Source organism: Culex pipiens, chromosome 3, assembly GCF_016801865.2.
Source record: "Culex pipiens pallens isolate TS chromosome 3, TS_CPP_V2, whole genome shotgun sequence".
In the NCBI taxonomy this organism is placed as follows: Eukaryota; Metazoa; Arthropoda; class Insecta; order Diptera; family Culicidae; genus Culex; species Culex pipiens.
In genome coordinates, this window is record NC_068939.1 from 36299424 (window position 1) to 36320708 (window position 21285).

The 21285-nt window shown below is 36.2% G+C and overlaps 2 protein-coding genes across 2 annotated transcripts; one reads left to right on the forward strand and one right to left on the reverse strand.

Moving 5' to 3' along the window:
* Window positions 1–6022: 6022 nt before the first annotated feature.
* Window positions 6023–7124, reverse strand: LOC120427571 (cuticle protein CP14.6-like). Its single transcript, XM_039592446.2, has 2 exons — window positions 7040–7124; window positions 6023–6579 (listed from the first exon to the last, which is right to left on the reverse strand). Exons 1-2 carry the CDS (start codon window positions 7046–7048, stop codon window positions 6166–6168), a joined length of 423 nt encoding a protein of 140 aa, XP_039448380.1. The 5' UTR covers window positions 7049–7124; the 3' UTR covers window positions 6023–6165.
* Window positions 7125–13424: 6300 nt separating this feature from the next.
* LOC120427578 (endocuticle structural glycoprotein SgAbd-2-like) lies at window positions 13425–14301 on the forward strand. Its single transcript, XM_039592458.2, has 2 exons — window positions 13425–13591; window positions 13668–14301. The coding sequence occupies exons 1-2, from the start codon at window positions 13583–13585 to the stop codon at window positions 14124–14126; spliced, it is 468 nt and encodes a 155-aa protein (XP_039448392.1). The 5' UTR covers window positions 13425–13582; the 3' UTR covers window positions 14127–14301.
* Window positions 14302–21285: the final 6984 nt, after the last annotated feature.

Sequence of the window (21285 nt, forward strand, 5' to 3'; positions counted from 1 at the left end):
ACCACTCACTTACTTGGTCGAGAATGCTGCCGAGTCGAACCCTGGTCCCCGACTGGCCCCGGCATGTACTGCGAGATGGTGGTTTTAGCATTTTAAGGATTTAGCTACGGTAACACCTGCATGTTCGTCTCGGTTCCAGAGCAAATACGACCCAGGGATGGCAGGGGGAAAAAGAATAAGCAAAAAGGGTCCGTGTTTCCAAAAATTGACTAACAAATCTCTTTTTCCTCGCGTGCTATTTGCTGTTTGAAGTGAGTTCTATTTGTACTAGACGCGAAAAGCGGAAACATATGATAGTTCTCTCATAGTGGCGAATTTGACCTGGGAACGCCGCCATGTGCAACCTTTTCCGCGCGCGCGGTTCAGGTCCAGAATGATGCTGAAGTTGTAATAACACCCCGAGCGACCAAATCCGAAGGGTGCTGCCTGCTGGCAAAAGTTTAATTTAGCCAGTTTCTGCATGGTGGTGCATGGTTGGTCGTCAGGGAGGGGAACAGGTTCAAATAACTAATAAAGTGCTTCGGCCGGGCAGCAAGTGCGGCACGGGTCTGATCCGTGGTGACGGCGGTGCCGTGGCAGGACGCAGAAATAAGCTACGCACTTGCTCCGGAACGAATCCGGGAACCGCAGCACGAGGTTTTGCGTAATGAATTTGAATTTACGTTGTATATCTTGATGGAAATGATTTTGTGATAGCATAACAATTGGAGAAATTAAGGATCAAGATGTGTTTGGATTAATTCAGTATATATCATTTTTGTTTTATCTAACGTTGATTGGTAAGATTGTACCTAATTTTAAAATAAATGCATATTTGTAATTTCCGTTTCCATTTCACCCAAAAAAATATTTAAAAAAATAGGAAATGTTTGATAAAATAGATTATACATTATTTTGATGACAACGTGAGAGTATCATCTTACTTATGGACTTGATACTTGACTTGATGAGTTGGGTGATACAAATTATATTTATTAACCCTCCACAACCTAACCCCGCCTTTAGGCGGGCTTCGATCTAAAAAATCGCCAAAAATCTATTTTCCAACCGATTTTTGATCTTTAAAATGCATTGGAAAGAAGAACTCTTAAAATTTTAGAAAATTTTAGGGTTGGAAGTTTTACTTGTTTTATGTGACTTTGCCAATGTTTTTAAAAATGTCATTTTTTTAGGGGTCAACTTCAGCTGTGTTTTTTACAAACATTTCCTATATTTTCAGTAAAAAGAAGTATGCAGTAATTTTTGTATTGTCCCAGACTATGCCTCTACGCATTTTTTTACAATTTAAATGATGATGGTGCCATTCTATAGCAGAAAATGTGGAAAAAATGCAAAAAATTGAAAAAGTGACTGTAAAAACATGAAAAAATTAGATAGGCAAAATGAAATTATATTAGGTGCTAGAATAGGCCAAATACTACATAAACTAAACAAGATAAATGCAAATTAAAATACTAAAAATTAAACAAGAGAAGTAAAGTTTTTCGTAGAACAAAAGTTGCTCAAAATGACCTCCAAAACACGGGAAAAATAAATATTTTCGAAAAAAATAGGGGTTAACCCCTTCCCGCCCAGAGCCAAATCGAGATTTTTTCGGTTTTCTTCATTACTGGTAACTGGATGGACCAAATTGGATGAAATTTTAATGGTGATAAGTTAACATTCTATATAAACTAATGCAGGTTGAACCAGGTTGAAAAAAAGCATGGTTGCAGAGAAATTTAATTTTGAAGACAAAAAAATGTGGTGCTCTGAAGTAACCATGGGCGTGAAAGGGTTAATTATAAATAATAATTACGCAACGGAATACACTTTAAATTGCTTTCAAATGGTTGCACTTAAAAAAAAATATTGTTTTATTTTTTTTCGTTTTTCGAAAAAAAAATTTGGCCCCCTGATTTTTCGGACCGTTTTTGAAGGTCGGGAGACCAAAACATTGAAAAATATCTGCATCAGCCTAAGTACATAAATATCACTGAGGTGGTCATAACTTGAGAAATGATTGACAAATCTTCAAACTTTTAAGATACAGTAAATTATGTAAACAAAAATCTGAAATGCACGTGTCACAAGTGTGTTTCGAATTCAAAGTTGTACTATAGCGTGTCCCAAAAAAACACGAAGTCGAGTAAGTCAATGTGCTCAATTCTCAAATGATAGAAAATCATGTTAGAAACAACTCTCTCATACATGAAAACTTTCGGAAAAATCGTTTTCGTGTTTTTGGTAAACGATTTTTTGCTGGGCGTAAAGGCAAATGCTCGTTTGGATACGTCAAACTCGTGTCTGTTTGGGTACGTCAAATTCGACCAGTCTCCCTATTTAGGATCTCTAGTTCAGATCACGGAAATGCGTAGTATCGAACCTTATATTTGTTATTTGTTTATTTGTATCCATGGAAACACAGCAAACGTGTATCGATTGGTTTAAATGCAAAATGCTCTAAATGAGTTATTTACTAAAAGTAATTCATTGATTTAGCACGTAGTGTGCCATGAGAAAACAACACCAGGTGGCCTTAGTATTAGAGGATGAGCCAATTATGTTTAAAAACAGATGCGATATAGCCGCACTTCAAATTAGGCTTAAATTTTCCTTAATATTGTATGCCAATGATGATTAATTTCAACATTTTCAAATATTCAATATTCTTCCTTCACATAAACTGGAATATCTCAGTTCAGAGTTGATGAAACTTCAAAGTTGCTAAGATCTTCAGCGAAAAATTTCCTACAAGATGCATGTATTTTCACATATAAGGAAATTTTTGTGTTCAATACCGAGGGAAAAGATTGAAAAAAAGTAAAGCAAAAACTCGTTTTTTTCGACATAAAAGCTACCGGGAAATTGAAAACAAGGTTTTCAAAGGCCAAATCGATACATTAACTTGTTTATTGGTCCACAGATCATTATTTAATGGTATAGGCTAATTGAAATTTCAAAAATTTTCCCTTTTTTTCTAAGCAGATTTTGTGAAATTGTCGAAAAAACTGACTTTTTTCAAAAAAAAATGCCCAGGGAACGTGGTAAACGATTTTTCCGAAAGTTTTCATGTATGAGAGAGTTGTTTCTAACATGATTTTCTATCATTTGAGAACTGAGCACATTGAATTACTCGACTTCGTGTTTTTTTGGGACACGCTATTGTACTACGTGTCACAAGTGTGCACAGAATTCCCATACAAACTAAAATAAGCTTAAATCAATGGTTTAACCGACTTAGTCAGTATATTTCCAAAAACAAAAGATTGCATTGCTTCTAGAAAGTGTGTACCAACATAAATTTGTGAAAAACAAGAAAAATTTTCCACATTTTCCAACAACATGTATGACGTGTCACAAGTGTGCACGATTTTTTTATTATCATTTTGATGATAAATTGGTCTATGTCACAAGTGTGTATTGCGATATCCGGGAAACGGAAGCGAGTTTCCAAAATCGGATCAAAGCATCTTGTAGTGTTTGTTAAGTATAGCAAAACGTCATCATTAACTCATTTTCGACCAAAATGGTCTATGTCAGTCATGCTTTTGAACGGGTTCTCCGTTCGTTCAAGTTCACACAGCAGCACGAAAAATAACAGCTCTGAGAACGAACGGTCGTATCTAAGAAACGTTCGTTCAGTAGGCTTTTTTGAAACGCACAGAGAACCCAGTTCAGAACTTAACATTTTCCTTTGATAAGACCTCAGTAGACTAGCTAAACTTCATTGACTGTTAATCATTCGTTTACATATCAGTACTGCTAGCTTAGTGGTAACAATTAGGTTTAGAAATCAGAGGTAGTGAGTTCGAATCTCTTTTTTCCTGAACTAGAAAAGCATTGATTTTTTATTAAAATCACGGTGGCAATAAGTTTTTGTCCATTTAAGTTGGATGCTTTTTGCTTTTTAACCGTTTCATTTAGTCTCCCTAGCCTCCCAGCTGGAGTGTCCCTTGATTTGTGTAAAATGTAATTTCAGTCGTCAAAAAATTGGTATCCAACCATACAAAAAAAATATTTAAAAAAAATTAGATTCGAACTCACTTCCTTTGAATACTGTTCTTGCACGTAACCACCGAGCTAACTAAGCTCTGTACAAATTATTCTAATGAATGTTTATTTAAGTTTAACAGTTGCCATAGAGAGCCTCTGGCTACAGGCGGTTCACAGAACGCGTTCCAAACTTTGAAGAGAACGGCACGAAAAAGTGACGTTCTGTTTTTGGAACGAAAAGCAATGGCTCCTGCGCGGTGGGTTCAGTTCGTTTTGAAGAAAGAGAACGAACGCAGAACGGGTTCCGTTCAAATTGCATGACTGGTCTATGTCACAAGATAGCACACAGCTGACGATATACAAAAGTCTGATACAAACTATAGGGGAGAGTGGGGAGACTTGATCCCCTTTTTTTGTTTCGCACATAACTCTGTCAATTTTTCACAAAACTATAAACTTTTTGCATGAATTGAAAGCTTAAACATTCATCTATGTTTGGCTAATAAGGGTATTTCATCAGATGAACTCTTCGAATCATGCCAAGCGTTTTGAAAAAATATTTTAAACCGGCATTTTCAAATTGTTGGGGGTAATTTGATCCCCCTTTCAACATTTTGAAGAAATCTTAAGCAAAATGTTTCTTATTCATCCAAACTTTTAATTTTCTATAAGTTACAGCAATTTCACATAAAACCTGTACGTTTGTGTTCAAAATATAACAAGTTTAGTATGTAAAATATTTAAAAGTTAAAATATTATTTTTTAGACCAAAATTAAGCATGTTTACAAAAGCTGGAAATTTTTGTTTACAAAACTTTTGAAAAAAGGTTCAAACTGCAGAAAGTTATGTACAACTATACTAAAGGAAACTATGTATGAAAACCCAGCCCAATTAATTAATCTTGAGGCTGATTCCAGTGACTGTAAAAATGCAGGAATCAAGTCTCCCTAAACGCACTTTTTTAAACAATTGATTGTAAAAATAGTATGACGATAAATTTAACATCAAATGCGTAAGGGTTTTGGAGTTGATAAGTTTATCAAACAATTCATGTATAATTTTTTTTATAATTTTTGAGTGTTTTCTATACATATCAAAACAAAGAAAAAAAAATCTCTTGGAAGTTTTTTGCAGCTCGTTTTAGAAAAATGTGTGTTACTCAATCTAAACATTTTTTAATTTTCTACAATGAGTTTTAGTTAATTTCGCACAACTTTCTAGAACAAAGCTAATTGTTTTACCCACATGCTGACGAGATACAGGCTTGGGATCAAGTGTCCCCGGGGATCAAGTCTCCCCACTCTCCCCTACTTTCCCATAATATCGCCTCCGGTTAGCGGGTATTGGATTGGACCACACACACACACACACACACACACACAAAGATATAAATTTTGCACCCCTATAAATATTTTGACAAAATTCCTTCTACAAGTTGTATAGAATTCTGCACAACACATGCTGATTCTTTTTGGGAACGATCATCCCATTCCTTGCAAAGTTATGGAAATCGTCATTAATCAATGATTGCCAACTAGGACGTCAATGACTGTACCACAAAATTATATAAATTTTGAAGCACAATTGATTTAGATCAAAAATTCCTTCAATGGCTTCAAGAAGGCAACAACCGGCACATGCTGATTCATTTTGGTGCAGAAATTCGTTAAATTTAATGAGATACAGAGCATTTTAGAGTGATGATCAATTTTCTTTGGAAATGATCAACGGCTTCACCTTAAGTGAAGCGAAGCATTCCCATATAAACTTTTCTCAGAAATAAAGATTTAAAGATCAATCAAAAGCATTACCTAATGACCAACATGTTACAGCATTACAGCATTTTTTCTCCATAACAGTGATTTCAACATAATATAAAAGAAATAAACTGAAAGCAACGGAACAGGCTAACGATGCCACTATTCAAATAAATAAAAACACCATTTTATGACCTGAAGCGATATATGCAAGTGTATCGTTGATGATGGGGCCTTCGGGCGATTTCTTTCCAGATGATAAACATGTATGATTTTTTTCTTAGAAAAAATATAAGTACATCTATTCTTTCTCTTGGATATTCACATTATAAATGTAACAACAACGAATTTCACTAGGCACTATCCTCCGTCGGATAGACTACATATCACAATTTGGCATTCTCGAGAGTACGTGGCACACATGGTTCCACCTTAGTGACCCTTGTACACTTCGGGTTCCTCGTGATGGGCTTCCGGGTGGGATCCAACCTTGGCGTAGGCTTCGACCAGCTCGATCGGTAGTGGGGGCGGGGTTGGGATGTGCGATCCGTGAGCGTGGAAGCCGTTCTCATCGGCGGTGTAGCTCACCGACACTGGAACACCATGGGGGTCGACGTACGAGTACGATCCGTGGGCCACATTCGTCTCTTGGTCCTTGCTGCCCAGGTTCTTGACGTGTCCTTCCTCCTGCACCACGATTCCGTTGGCCGATTCGTATCCGTACTTGAACTGGCCATCGTTGCTCTGCAGCAGCTCGCTGTGGACGATCGGGATGTGCTTGTGCTCCACAGCGTGGTAGTCTCCAACGGCGGCGGCCACGGCCAACACGGCGGACAATGCAACGAACTAGATTATGGAGAGACAACAGGAGTAGAAAGATGAAGTTGACCATTAACCCACAATATACGATTGCATCGATGATGATGGCAAAGATCACGAGGAAAACCACATTTCAGATCACCTTTCAGTGAGTCAGATTCTTCAAACCACATGAATAATTCTGAAGTAATAAATTTTCTTACACAAATAGTATTTCTATGCACAAATCCCTTGAATAACGTATTGTTATTGTTGCTAATTCAAATATTGTTGATTTAAAAAAATTTAACTCAATTTAAGACACGATTCAAGTTATTTCTAAAAATTGCAATAAATTGTTACTGTTTGCTGAATACAATGTCTTTCTCCTCCTCAAAAGAAAAGTAAACTTCACTGTTACGTATTCCCGCACACATCACAGACGATTGACGTTAATTGTACCGAATGCACACCAAAAAGCTCACTAATTGGCCCTTTTCGAACTTACCAGCTTCATTTTTCTTTTCAAAGGGTGACTGACGGTTCAAACTAATTACACACGCTACAAATCTGCAGACCAAATGAACACTGATACCTGATCGATGACCAGCAGTAGCTATTTATACCACCACCTTTGCTTGGTCTGGTCACGGCAACGGAGATGGTCGGTTTTGGTCGGTCCACCACCGATGGACGAAGATGTTCCCCTACTCTCCTCCTGGCCCGACCCAAGGCCCCAGGGTAGGTCCCGTTGCCGATGCTGCCGATGGTGGCGCAAATTTCTGACGTTGGACGCCGCCACACGATCGGGTAGATGCCATTAGAGGAAACGATCATCGATTGATAAGTGATCCAATTATAACTACATTATTGATCGTTGTGAAAATGCGTATGTTGGATGGCATAATTGTTGAATTTTGGAAAATTATTGTGATTTATGGGTGCATTGAGGTGTTGAATCAATTACGCATATGTTATCGGTAATTATTACACATGGTTTGAATATATGTTTTTGGATCATGATCAACGGTTATGCAATCATAGAAAAAAAACGTTGAAATCTACCGCATAAAAACTAAAATAATGTTAGTTTTTTGTCTGATCGAACAAGATAAAATCATATGGAAAAAATAGCACAACACAATCATGGCATTTTCTTGACATATTATAAAATTCGTCAAAACATCTTAATTTTAATTGAGCAATAATTGGGAATATGCGATTTCTACCCAAATAAATTAGACTTGAACTAGAACGGATTTCAGGTCAGAATGCGTTTGACACAAGTACGTGCTTGACTACCGTAATCATAATTATAATTATAACTCGAGATTCCAGTAATCAAATTCAACCAAACTTCAGGACAATGCACAAAATAGTCAACCAAACAAAACGTGTTTATTATTGTTTGCATGGCATGCTGTATGTTTTTGTTTATTCAAGGTCACGTCAAAAAGCGCGACACGATAGCACGACAGCGTCGATTAAATGAAATTTCAAATTTTGAACATTTCGTGCGGGTAAGATAATACTCAATTCTATAAAAGAAGATATCATATGATTTTTTTTCGGATTTATTTTTTTTGGTTTGTAAATTTTTACATCTTTTGTTTATAAAACATATAAAAGCACCAAACCAATATTTAGTTTCCAATGCATATTTAAGTTCCAGAATAGTTGTTTTTATTTTATTCTTTCAAACAAAGCCCGTGTATGGACCATCCATAAACCACGTGGACATTTAAGGGGGGGGGGGGGGGTGGCCGGTTGTCCACGCTCCATACAAAAAAGATTTCTTTTGTATGAAAACTGTCCACGATGGGGGAGGGGTTGAGATTTCTAGTTGAGTTGGTTTATGGATGGTCCCGTAGAGGCATGTTTTTTATTGTAAAAGGTCAACAAAGTGTAATACTGCTTCGCGCTTCAATAAATACTTGCCACTAGATTAGTTCAAGTTTGATTTTCGCCATCCATTGCAGGGCTGAATTGTAAGAAGGTGTACTGAACCTAATTTCTTAATATGGGCGTGATTGGATGAAAACTCGAGCATCCTAAGCCAAGTTAATTGTACATACGATTTTGTATGGCGAACCTTACACTCAAAATCAGAAGTATCCCTCAAAAGGATACTTTCTATTCTTTTTTCAAGTTCACCCGGCGTCACCCTTTCAAAAGGGTATGTCAAAATTAGTACATTTTCGATACCCTTTTAAATGGGTGACGACGGGTGAACTTGAAAAAAGGATACTTTTGACTTTCAGTGTATGCTTCCACTTAAATCATCCTGAAGAACGAGCTCGGCATCGATTCGTTTGCATCTTATGATATAATAATCAAATGTTTTTGCAATTTTGCAATGTTTTTAAATATTGTGTACAAATACAAATGGGTAATTCTCCGCCAACTCACACAGCAGTTGCCCCGACCCCTCTTCGATTTGCGTGAAACTTTGTGCTAAGGGGTAACTTTTGTCCCTGATCACGAATCCGAGGTCCGTTTTTTGATATCTCATGACGGAGGGGCGGTACGACCCCTTCCATTTTTGAACATGCGAAAAAAGAGGTGTTTTTCAATAATTTGCAGCCTGAAACGGTGATGAGATAGAAATTTGGTGTTATGTAAAATTAGACGCCCGATTTGATGGCGTACTCATAATTCCGAAAAAACGTATTTTTCATCGAAAACAACACTAAAAAAGTTTTAAAAATTCTCCCATTTTCCGTTACTCGACTGTAAAAATTTTTGGAACATGTCATTTTATGGGAAATTTAATGTACTTTTCGAATCTACATTGACCCAGAAGGGTCATCTTTTTATTCAGAACAATTTTTTTCATTTTAAATTTCGTGTTCTTTCTAACTTTGCAGGGTTAAATTACAAAAAATTTGATATATAGACATAAGGGGTTTGCTTATAAACATCACGAGTTATCGCGATTCTACGAAAAAAAGTTTTGAAAAAGTTACATTTTGCGTTTCTCTTTGTTTCGTCGTCCGTGTCTGTCGCGGGTGACCATGAACGGGCATGAATAACGACGACCAACTTTTTCAAAACTTTTTTTCGTAAAATCGCGATAACTCGTGATGTTTATAAGCAAACCCCTTATGTCTATGTTTCAAAATTTTTGTAATTGTCTGCTCTAAAACTTTGTAGAACATTGTTACACTCTTAAAAATAACCTTGCAAAGTTAGAAAAAAACACGAAATCTTAAAATGAAAAAAATTGTTCTGAATAAAAAGATGACCCTTCTGAGTCAATGTAGATTCGAAAAGTACATTAAATTTCCCATAAAATGAAAAGTTCCAAAAAAATTTACAGTCGAGTAACGGAAAAAGGGAGAATTTTTAAAACTTTTTAAGTGTTTTTTTCGGTGAAAAATACGTTTTTTCGGAATTCTGAGTACGCCATCAAATCGGGCGTCTAATTTTAAATAAAAGTCCCCTTGACACCAAATTTCTATCTCATCACCGTTTCAGGCTGCAAATTATTGAAAAACACCTCTTTTTTCGCATGTTCAAAAATGGAAGGGGTCGTACCGCCCCTCCGTCACGAGATATCAAAAAACGGACCTCGGATTCGTGATCAGGGACAAAAGTTACCCCTTGGGGCAAAGTTTCACGCAAATCGAAGGGGGGTCGGGGCAACTGCTGTGTGAGTTGGCGAAGAATTACCCACATAGAAAATACTTTAAAAAGACAATGTTTCAATGTTTCAACTCTCATAACGGTCTGTGGGGAACCCGTGCATATCTAATAGGTTGGCACGTTGCATTTTCCACTAATCTATCCACAATGAAAAATTGGCGTGCATTGACTGCTGTTCGACAAATGAACACTGGAAAGTTATCTCGGTAGAATGTACGATATTTAAAAAAAAAATAAGGAAGAAGTCTTTTTAAGGCATATTTTTAAAAGTTTAAATGCATTTTTAGTACCTTTTTTTAAAACAAAATCTCTCCAAACCAACATCATCTTTCCGTGCATGCACATTGCAAAGCGCAGCGAATCATTTCTTCAAATTTCATTCGCGAATGCATTAGTTTTGGGTCCATCCCGCAAAAGAGGCCATCGCATTGCCGATTGGTCATAGAAATAGAGTAACACTTGCTGGGTTCGTTGCCGGGTGCCTCGTTTAGCTCGTTTGTGAGGTGCATTGCACATTTTTAAGATAAGGCAGTTTTGAAAATACGAATGACAATTCCAAAAACAGTAACTTTAAAATCATAGTAACTGAAACAATTGTTTTAAATAAAGTTCACAAAGTGCGATGAAATGAGGTCATTAGCACTCAAACGCTCGGGTAGTCATTTGACCTCTATTTTTTTTCTTAAAAATCTCATAACTTTTAGTAGAATTGACCAAATTGGATGCTTCCGGTTGCAAAAGATCCAGATTTGTCTATATTTTGAACTGTCAGATGGGGCACAAATATGGTTAACTTTTACCGGAGATATTCCGGATTCCGTTGGGGTACCTCGGCCCTCCTATTTGGGTTTTTGGTCAATAGAACAAAAACCATTGCTCAGAAAAATGCCGGAAATGATGCAAAACTTCAAGGCATCGTTCTAAAACATCATCATGCATAGATACATGGCATGGCCAAGACCTTCGGGCACCGAAACAGGTTCCAACCGGAAACGGTTCACTGAGCTGATGTCGATTGGTGCCCAAATGGAACCGGTTCCGGTGCCCCGTAGGACTTAACCATGTCAATTATTTTTGCTGGATGATGTATTAGAATGATGCCTTGAAGTTTTGCATCATTTCCGGCATTTTTCTGTGCAATGGTTTTTGTTCTATTGATGAAAACCCCAAATAGGAGGGCCGAGGTACCCCAACGGAATCCGGAATATCTCCGGTAAAAGTGGACCATATTTGTCCCCCATCTGTCAGTTCAAAATATAGACAAAACTGGATCTTTTGCAACCGGAAGCATCAAATTTTGTCAATTCTACCAAAAGTTATGAGATTTTTAAGAAAAAAAATAGAGGTCAAATGACTACCCGAGCGTTTGAGTGTTAGTATAATGTTTTTATGATTTTGTAGCATTATTTTTTTCTACCAGATTTTGTGTTGTAAATTGAATTCATTATTTTTACTTACATATAAAATAGCTCATTTCTAAGCTATTTTCACTCAGATTTCGTCCAAACAAAAACTACTGAGGAATGTGTTTTTTTTTCATATTTTATTTCCACCGATTTTCGCGGTGAATAAAACGTAAATTGATTGGCTCGAGTAAAATTCAGTTTCAAAGATGTTTTATTTGAAATGAGAGAGATTTCTATATTAAAAGAGCATAAATTGCTTTAATATAAACAACTGCTCAGTCCGCCCTGGCGCTGATCTAATTTACCTTTACCACTCGTGCTTTATCTTGAAGATAATAAACTTGAAGACTTGTAATATATATTGAATTAAAAAAAATAAAAAAAAGCCCAAATTTCTTGCGACTATTAGGAAGACCATTGCAAAAAAAATATATATTGTTTACCTTATAACGGGTTTGGTGATTTTTCCGGGTTTTGCAATATCTCAGAACCGAATCATTGAAACTTAATTCTAGTAAAAGAGAAAAATTCAACCAATTTTGCTGAAAAATCGCGTACTGGGAACAATTCCTGTCGATTTTACAGCTGTTCGAAGATAAGGTTCGTTTTGTTCGAAAATAACGTTGAAAATGTCGTCTGTAGGAGTGACATTGGGACTGGGGTGAGTTTGGGTGAAATAAATTTGTTTACGGTTTCCACAATTTCTAAATGTTTTATTAATGATACCTAATTCTGTTTGAAGACTTGTGTTGGGGAATCTTTTCATTTTCGCAGTAGTTTAAACTTGATCTAAGGCCTCTTTATCTAATCTAATCTAACCTAATCTTATCTATTTTTTTTTCTATATCGTCATCTGGAGCAAAACGAGACACGTGGGGCTAATTAAAACAGCTGCTTTAGCCTTGTTACTGCATAATTTTGGAATATTTTTTTATTAGTTTCGGATAGAACAGACACAGAACAACAAAAAAAGTGCATCGTTTTTCAAATTTCAAGCTATCCAAGCTTCAGACTGTAGTCCCAATTCGCCCCAGTTGACGATAATTTATCATCAAACTATGTTTGAAAATGGGGGTGAAATTGGGTCGAAATATTTGTTTACGGTTTTAGCAATTTCTCAAAACGAAACTTAATTCTGTTTGATGACTTGTGTTAGGGAATCTTTTCGTTTTCGCAGCAGTTTAAAGTTGATCTTAGGCTTCTGAGCTCATTTTAGACTTCTTTTCCTGTTTTTATGCAATAAAGTCTAACTGATCGCTATTATTTATTTTTTCTATTTTTACTTTATCATCAATCTTTGTTCAAAAAGGTTTCCATCATCCATGCCTGGACACTGACCACTGGACGTTACAGAACGCTCTGCGGCCTGCGGACGACTGTGGCTGACGTTTCTGATTACCCGACGCCGACGCCAGATCACCACGCGAAAATGCAACTCTCCACCGAATTGCACACACATCCATCGGTGTGTGGTGCCGCATTGGTTTCTTGCCCCAAAACTGCTCGATCGCGCAAATTGACCGTTGAATAAGCTGCTCGTAGATGACCGGCGCGCGGCCGTCCGTCCGTCTTGGTGGAGTTTGATCGAGTCGGTGGAGAATAACAGAAATCAGAAATAATAATTTGAAAAGTGGCGAGATGTTTTGCGATTTTTTTTTCGTTTTCGGAGGATGGTGATGGCCTCAGATGCCGATTTGCTGGTGGCCCCCGGAGCATTATGTGAGCTGAGACGGGTGTTGCAGAAAAAAAATGTGTGACGTTTGGAAAAACCGTTGCCTGGGGGGCGAGGTAGGGTGGTGCCTGAGGGTGGGTCAATCCGCGCGGGAGTTTGGGGTTCTCTGACTCGGCCCCGAGGTGAGATTCCGAGTGTGTTGGTGGTGGTGGTGGATGCAGCTTTTCACGCGGTATAAATAGTAATGCAGCTGATCGAAACAGTATCAGTTTACTTTTAACAAACAAATTTGTATCATTTCGTCTGATCTCTAAGCCTAGCTGCAAAAATGAAACTTGTGAGTGTTTTGCATTGTGAAAGTGCCTTTGGGTAAAGTGTTTTCTATAATTTCTTCTGCATTTTTCTCCATCCAGTTCATCACATTGTCCGCCCTGTTGGCCGTTGCCTTTGCCATCGAGTACAAGCACGACTACCATACCGTGGAGCACAAGCACATCCCGATTGTCCACAGCGAGTCCTTCCACGGACATGACGGTAGCTTCAAGCACGGATACCAGTCGGGCAACGGCATCCAGGTCCAGGAACAGGGCTACGTCAAGAACGGAGGAGCCAAGGAGGGTGAGACCAACGTCGTCCATGGATCGTACTCGTACGTCGACCCCCATGGTCAGCAGGTCTCGGTGAGCTACACCGCCGATGAGAACGGTTTCCACGCCAGCGGATCGCACATCCCGACCCCACCCCCGCTACCCAAGGCCCTGGTCGATGCTTACGCCAAAGCCGGAAGTCATCCGGAGAGCCGCACCCACCACGAGGAAGTGCCCCAGCCGCACTACCACAGCAGCAAGCCAGAGCACTACAAGCACTTCTAAGCGGTCACCATGTAGCCACAACCCCTCCAAACTCCCAGCGCAGCCCCAACATCCCAATCCTTGGAGTCACGTGTTCACACGTTGAGCCAGGAATGTTACCCCATGGAGCGTCGCATGGGAGGAGTGCTCCGGAGTTCCAAAGAAAATGACTGCACCGCCCAAGTCCGCAGTCTTTCACAGACGTACTCAATGTGATTTCTTCTCGGGCGGCCTGCAGAACAACGCGGTAGACCGACCGAGAAGATTTGTTTTGTTTTATATTTTGTAGAAAATTTCAGTTATACAATAATCAGAAATGATAGTACCAATTTTAAATACCTGAGTCTTTTATTTACTTTCACAAACACCATACTTGAATTACATATCTTGCAAAGCCTATTAATATAACATTAATATCACATTTTCAAAAAAAAATGCCTATAATTTGTTATGTTCTAATTTATAATCTAAAAAAATAATAATGATTAATAAATTTTAATTATTGGCAAGTTATTCAAGTCTATCCCATACATACGGCTACGTGTTTAGTTTTTTACAGGATTTCCTACAGTTTTCTAGAGCAAAGTACTGGATTATTTCGGATTTTCTGAAAGAGCACATGATTTTGAACCAAACTGCATCAATAATACATACAACACATTTATGCAACTTTGATAGGATTTCAATTTGTTTTTGGAATATTTTCCAATAGGAAAGGTTTTTCTTAAGATTATTATTTCTAAAACATGTACTGGGGAAAAAAAGTTACGTTAAAAATTCTTAGTTTCAATTCCGGGTAGAGCGTCCAATTTCCCGGGGTTACAAAATTCCCGGGAAACGGGAATTTTTTAACAAATTTCCCGGGAAATTTGAAATTTAACGAAAAATTATTCTGATCTTGTTTCTGATTAATATTTTGCAACACAATTGTATATAAAAGCAACTTTAATGCTCAAATAAGTGTGAGGATCAATTAATAGCTTGACTGCTTGTAAAAAATCATCCAACTTTGAGAAAATATGTATATTTACTATTTTTTTATGCTGTCTTTAAATCGTACTAAACAAAAAAAATATAATTAGTATTTTTGTTGAGAAGTATTTTTTTAATCAAAGTGTTTGAGCAGTGAAAATCTATGCTCCAAATCATGCAGAAATAATGTTAATCATGGCAAATAACTTATACCAGAACAAGTATTTTCACGATGTGAATAAATAGATAATCATTCAATTTGCCTTAAAAATCTAATTTGTAGCGCTTTTTCACTTGAAACACTATATCATGAAATCTCAACTCAAAGAATTTCAAATATATGAAGTGAGTTTTTAAAATATGGTTGCATTCTTTGGGTAAATTTCATATTATACGAAGTTGTTTTCTAACGATTTTTCATGGTTTCATTTATGGTTTAGATTTTAGTTAAGTGTAATAATTTTCATAGTGTACAACTGGTAGAAATTAATCGATATTTTTCCATATTACTTACGCCCTTGGTAGCTCACGTACTTCATAAATGTATAACTTAAAACTGTAATTTCTCGAATACTTTGAAACAAATTTGTCTCGCACAACCCTTTTTTAAAAAAAAATAGTTATATCAATTAAATTTCCATCCAATTTGGTAAAAGTAATCCAAATTATTGAACAAATCTCAAATTTAATCTTGGCCGGAAGAGGTAAATATCTTATTTTAAAATTATATAACAAAAAGAAACGTTAAAATAGGTTGTCAGCATAATTTTTGTTGCCCAACATGCAAGCAGACAATATTCCTAGTTATGAAAGCTTCAAAGATAAATATTATCTGAACCTTATCATGAAATTTATTAGTTCAATATTAATAGTAGATTAAAATGGATAAAATAAATCAGGTTTCAAATAATTATTTTTTGTATAATTTCCAAAAACATGTTGCCAAACAGGTAGGAAAATGTATACTTCCGCTTGTATTTCGGAAATTCCCGGGAAATTTATAAACTTCCCGGGAAACGAGAAATATTTTTTTCCGAGAAATCCCGAGAATTCCCGGAAATTTTTTCCCGGGACGGGAAAATGGACACTCTAATTCCGGGGTGACTATGATTGTCATAGTTTTTTTCTTATTAAAATCGTATTTAAGATGTTCAAACTTTATTTGTACGTTAAATGTACCATAACTAAAGTAGCTTATATAGTTTTTAACTTTTTAACAAAATACATATAAATTTTAGGTAAAATTGCTAAAAAGTCGTAATTTTGCCAGAAATTTGTTAAAACTAGTTTTGTTTATAAAACTATCGATTTAAATTGAATTTCATACTGAATTCGAAGCACGAATCACAAGTTTTCACATTTTACACGAAATTTGTTCAACTGAAATTGCCTATAAATTTGGAGATTTTTTTTTCAATTGTGTTTCAAAAACACATATTATTTATTATTTACAAACTTATTTAACCTTATCCTAGTTGAAAATTTTCCAAAGAATCCGAAAAAGCATTCCGTTTTCCAATTCAAAATCATGTTCATTGAGAAAATCATGACACTTTGAGAAGTTTAAAATAATGACTTTCATCAACATTTTCTTAACTATAGTTAACTAACTTTTTAAACTTTTCAAAATTTTATGAAATTTTTTTTAGGTACTTTGAACACTTCTCTATCACGGTCAATATGGTTTTGAGCCATCCCGTACGTATTTTAATTGTACTCTTCATTTTGTGGAAAAATCGCAAACCTATCAAAGTCACCCCGGCTATCAAAGTCACCTCGTTTTACGGTACCTTAAATTATTATTCATATTCTCAAATTCTTTATTCAATGTGCAAATGCAATTTTTAAAATGCTTTCTTGTTGGCAGTGCAAGCTTGTAAGAATAGTTTCACAACATAATTTCTAATTTAAAATTACTTTTGACATTCAATGTTGATCTCAAATTGTGTGTTATGCGATTTTGACACAGCAATTGTTTTTTTCCAAAAAATCATAACATGGCCAAAACCAATTAATCTTTCATAAATCGTAACTCGAAAGTTTGCATATTTTGTGCACAAAAACATATAAATAATTAAAACAATCGAAATAGTTAAAAAAAAAAATCATATATATTAAGTGAAATATTTCAAAATGCTAAGCATTTTTTGATTATAACAACTAAAATATTTATTACATCTAATAACGTCATGATTCGAAATCCGGACACTTAGTAGCATATCATTTTTGTTATAGCTGGATAAAAATCATGAAATATGTTGGAAATGTAGAAATATCATCAGGATGTAGTATAAACAGTCAGTTTCAAGAAAGTGCATGCAAAATATGTCTTTTCTAACAATTTTTCATCAGAATTTTAAAATTAAAATGACTTGTTGTGCTTCGAATCCCGGACACAGATAAAAGCTGATTCGAAATCCGGACACTTTTGCTTCGAATTCCGGACACTCGATTTTACTTATGAATCGCACAAATTTGGACTGAAATGTTAGTGAAAGGCATTCTTCAAGTCTCAAATAAGCTGTTAACATCAAAACAATCGATAGTTTATATAAAAAATTGCTAAAATTTAAGAAAATCGAAACCATAAATTTCTGCTTTGCCTTCCCGGTGCTTCGAACGCCTATGAAATATTTCAAGTGAAATGTTTCGCATTTTTGGTAAACTTATAATTTTATTGTATTCAATTGTTTTGGCACTAACTACAGCATTCAAACAAACTTTAAATAAAAGTTGATGTTGGACTTCATCAAATAACACAGTTTTGACATACATAATGCGAACTTATATCCAAATAATTGATAAAACAAGATGAAGTGTCCGGGTTTCGAAGCGTCCGGGAATTCGAATCATGACGTTATATTTCTTCAGATTCCTTGAAAAAATGCACTGTGCCGAGGGAGGCAACTTTAGGCCATTACGATTTCTTACAGTTCTGGGCAATATCTCAGTATGTTATTTATATATTTATGTTACTCAATTCTTTTTAATGGTCAAATTTTAAACAAACGAAGCTAAAACCAACTTTAAAGTTATTGTAATTGTTTGTAAACTACTTGAATGTTACAAAAAATTATAAACAACATTGTAACACGTTAATATTTCAAAATTACACTGGTAAAAGAGGAAAGCCGTTATTAAGTTCTTATTGTAATTCTTTATTGAAACAAATAATAAAAATTACCATGATTTGATTTACGGTATTTTTTAAATAAAACCCAAAGTATAGTTTTCAACCAATGACTCCGCAAAATGCCCTCTCAATAGCCCTGCGACACGTGTTCGCACTTTCAACAGGTTCCCTCCTCGTCCTTTAATAAAGCCCTTTTAAATCCCGGTGAAGACAACCGAGAAACCACCACCACGCGGCACCGACCACGACCTGATGACACCGAACCGGACAACCCACACGTGACAAATTGTGTAAATCCCTTCTCCAGCATAATCTAAATCTAATCGCCACACAATGCGCGGCCCATACTTTTCGGCAAGACAACAAGTGCAAAAACTCTCAATCATTGCCGGCACCCCTCTCCAGTTTCTGACATGGTTTCATCCCCTATACGGCCCCTGAAAAGCCCTGAGGGAAGAGCATTTAGTGAAGTTAATAATCGTCAAACATTCACCCCTCCGCCAGCGCGCTTGCTTTCCATTATAAAGCCAATACATCAATTTAATTTTCCCTACGTAACAAAACAATTATGCACGATGAAATCCAGAGTGATTCACCTAGCAGCCTCCTCAGCACATTGCTCAATCGAGCATCGACTTCAATACCCATTCACTGCCGCAAGTTATAGCAAAGGATCAAAGCCCGCCACCGGGTGTTCCAAGATACGATCTGTTCTGAGCTTTGCGACCCTCACGCTCTGTTACTCGTATTGGGTGATTTTAATGCAGTTGCCGGGTTTGCAAGTGAGGAACCCGGTGCGTTATTGGTTTATGAATGAAATGGGTGAATGATGGAGAAAACAAAGTGAAAAAAACGAGAGTGCGGTCAGCGCGGAGAGATCTAACGCCCCTTCGGGACTGATGTTTTGTAAAGTGAAACATAGCTACTAGATTGAGTGCAAATTGAAGATTTTTTTTAATTTATATTATATTAGGCACTTGTTAAAATATATTAATCTTGATTACTCCAAACACGTTTATTTAGCCTGTTTTTTTTCTGAAATAAAATTCTATACATATTCTAAACATAACATAAAATCACAATTTTTTAAAAAAAAATTTATGTTTTTTACGTTATTCGTTTATTTTATAAGCATGAAACAACCAGTTACACCTGGGTCAACATCCTGATTTCTCCGATACAGTAGTGCCACTTTCCTCCCTGCAATTATGTAGGTAAGCACCATGTATAGACAAACAAAACAGCACCAAAGGAGGGTCCTTAAATCAAACGCCACGCGCGCCAGGCATCGAAAAACATATGATTGCAATCCCGTCGTCCTTTTGCACTTTTACATCCCCTCCCTCCAGCCATCCTGATTGACAAGGACCCTACCCTATTGCTCGCGCACACACCAGGCAGGCCACCACGTGGTGCAAGCTACACGACTAGCAGCTTTACTGGCCCCTAACATTAATCCCTCCCTTAGTCAGCCCGCTCTCCTGAGGTAGTTCTACGGCAGCCAATAGGTTCTAGATTTGCGGTGATGATGTTTTATGGCAGCGATGATTCCGGGGACGTATAGCATTTGATTCGTGTAAAAAGGGCCATCCAGTGATGCGATGATACCATCTAGGAAAGCGCACAGGGCTGGAAAAGGATGGTTTTGCAATTTTCAAAAAAAATGATTTTGACTATCTTGAAGCACTAAACAGCTTAACGAAAAGGTAAGAGATTATTTTTATTGCTAAAACTACAACTGCAAAAGCTGTTAAATTAAAATGCATTTCCAAGAAATTTTTAAAATATCGTTTTAAAAATTGAAATGTTGATAGTTTCTTCCAGCTAAGGAAACCGTTGGAGTGGTCCAATAAGCGACGAATTTTGCAACAGCCGCAATTCGTCACTAACTTTTTACACAGATAAAAAAATTGTTACTTAAAGGTTTAATATTGCCTCTTTTATGAAGTAATATTTTTTTCAATTTAGATCTAAAAAGTGAAAAAAGTGGTGGTTAATTTGAACATTTTTAGTAGTAAAATTATAAAAATATGTACTCATTCTTAAATGTTATATTACCATGTTTTTTACTGTTTAGAACTTAGAAGAAATCATTCTTGGTTATTTCCATTCTTCGCAAGGTTATCCAGATTTCTAAGCATGGTCAATAGTAACGGCGTTACGGATGCCAGAAATTTTAAAATCGCATAGTGGGACCAACATTAAAAAAAAGTGTTTTTTGTAATGTTGGTAGCGAATTTGACAATTTAGACGTGCTTAACGCAGTTAACATTCGTAACGTCCTCCATGCTTAAAAATCTGGATTAGTCAGAAACCAAAGGCCGGATCAACAATGTCAAAAATTGCAAATTGTAGAGAATTTTCTCAGCTCGCACTTTTTTCAAACATGGACAAGGATTACCAAAATAAAAAATTAAATAAAAAGCAATTCAAAAAAATTAAAAACCCTGAAAATTACTATAAATCAGTGCAGTTTATCGAAAGCGATGCAGTTTATCAAATTTTTAAAAAGTGCATTTTTACATCTAATTAATATTTTTTGATTTATTATTTGTGTGTTATAGATTCCCTATACGAAACACTATTTTTTCAACATAAAATAATTTCCTGGCCAAAACTAAAACCTCCGCAATACCCTTTAGCTTACGTATTTGGCACTTTCATAACAAAAAATGAAAATATTGGAAGTTATCACGATACAAATTTATTGAAAAAATATGGGTTACATATATGGGTTACTTTTTTGTCTGAATAATTGTATTCATAACCTACAACTTTGCTGAAGACACCAAATCGATTAGAAAATGGCTTCTCATGATACAAAATGGACATTCCCCAAATTTGTGTAGAGACTTGTATGAAGAATAGGGTGCCCAAAATACTTTTTGCAATTCCGTCGTGAAACTACTTACTTTTCCTGTCATTTTTGAACGACGAAATAGCCTACTTTTCTGTAACATAAATAACAGAATCGAATAGCAACACTTTTCAAAATAAATGCTGAAAAGTTCTACTTTTCAGCACTGAAATGGGTGCTGAAAAGTTGAACTTTTCAGCACTTGTTTCGAAAAGTAA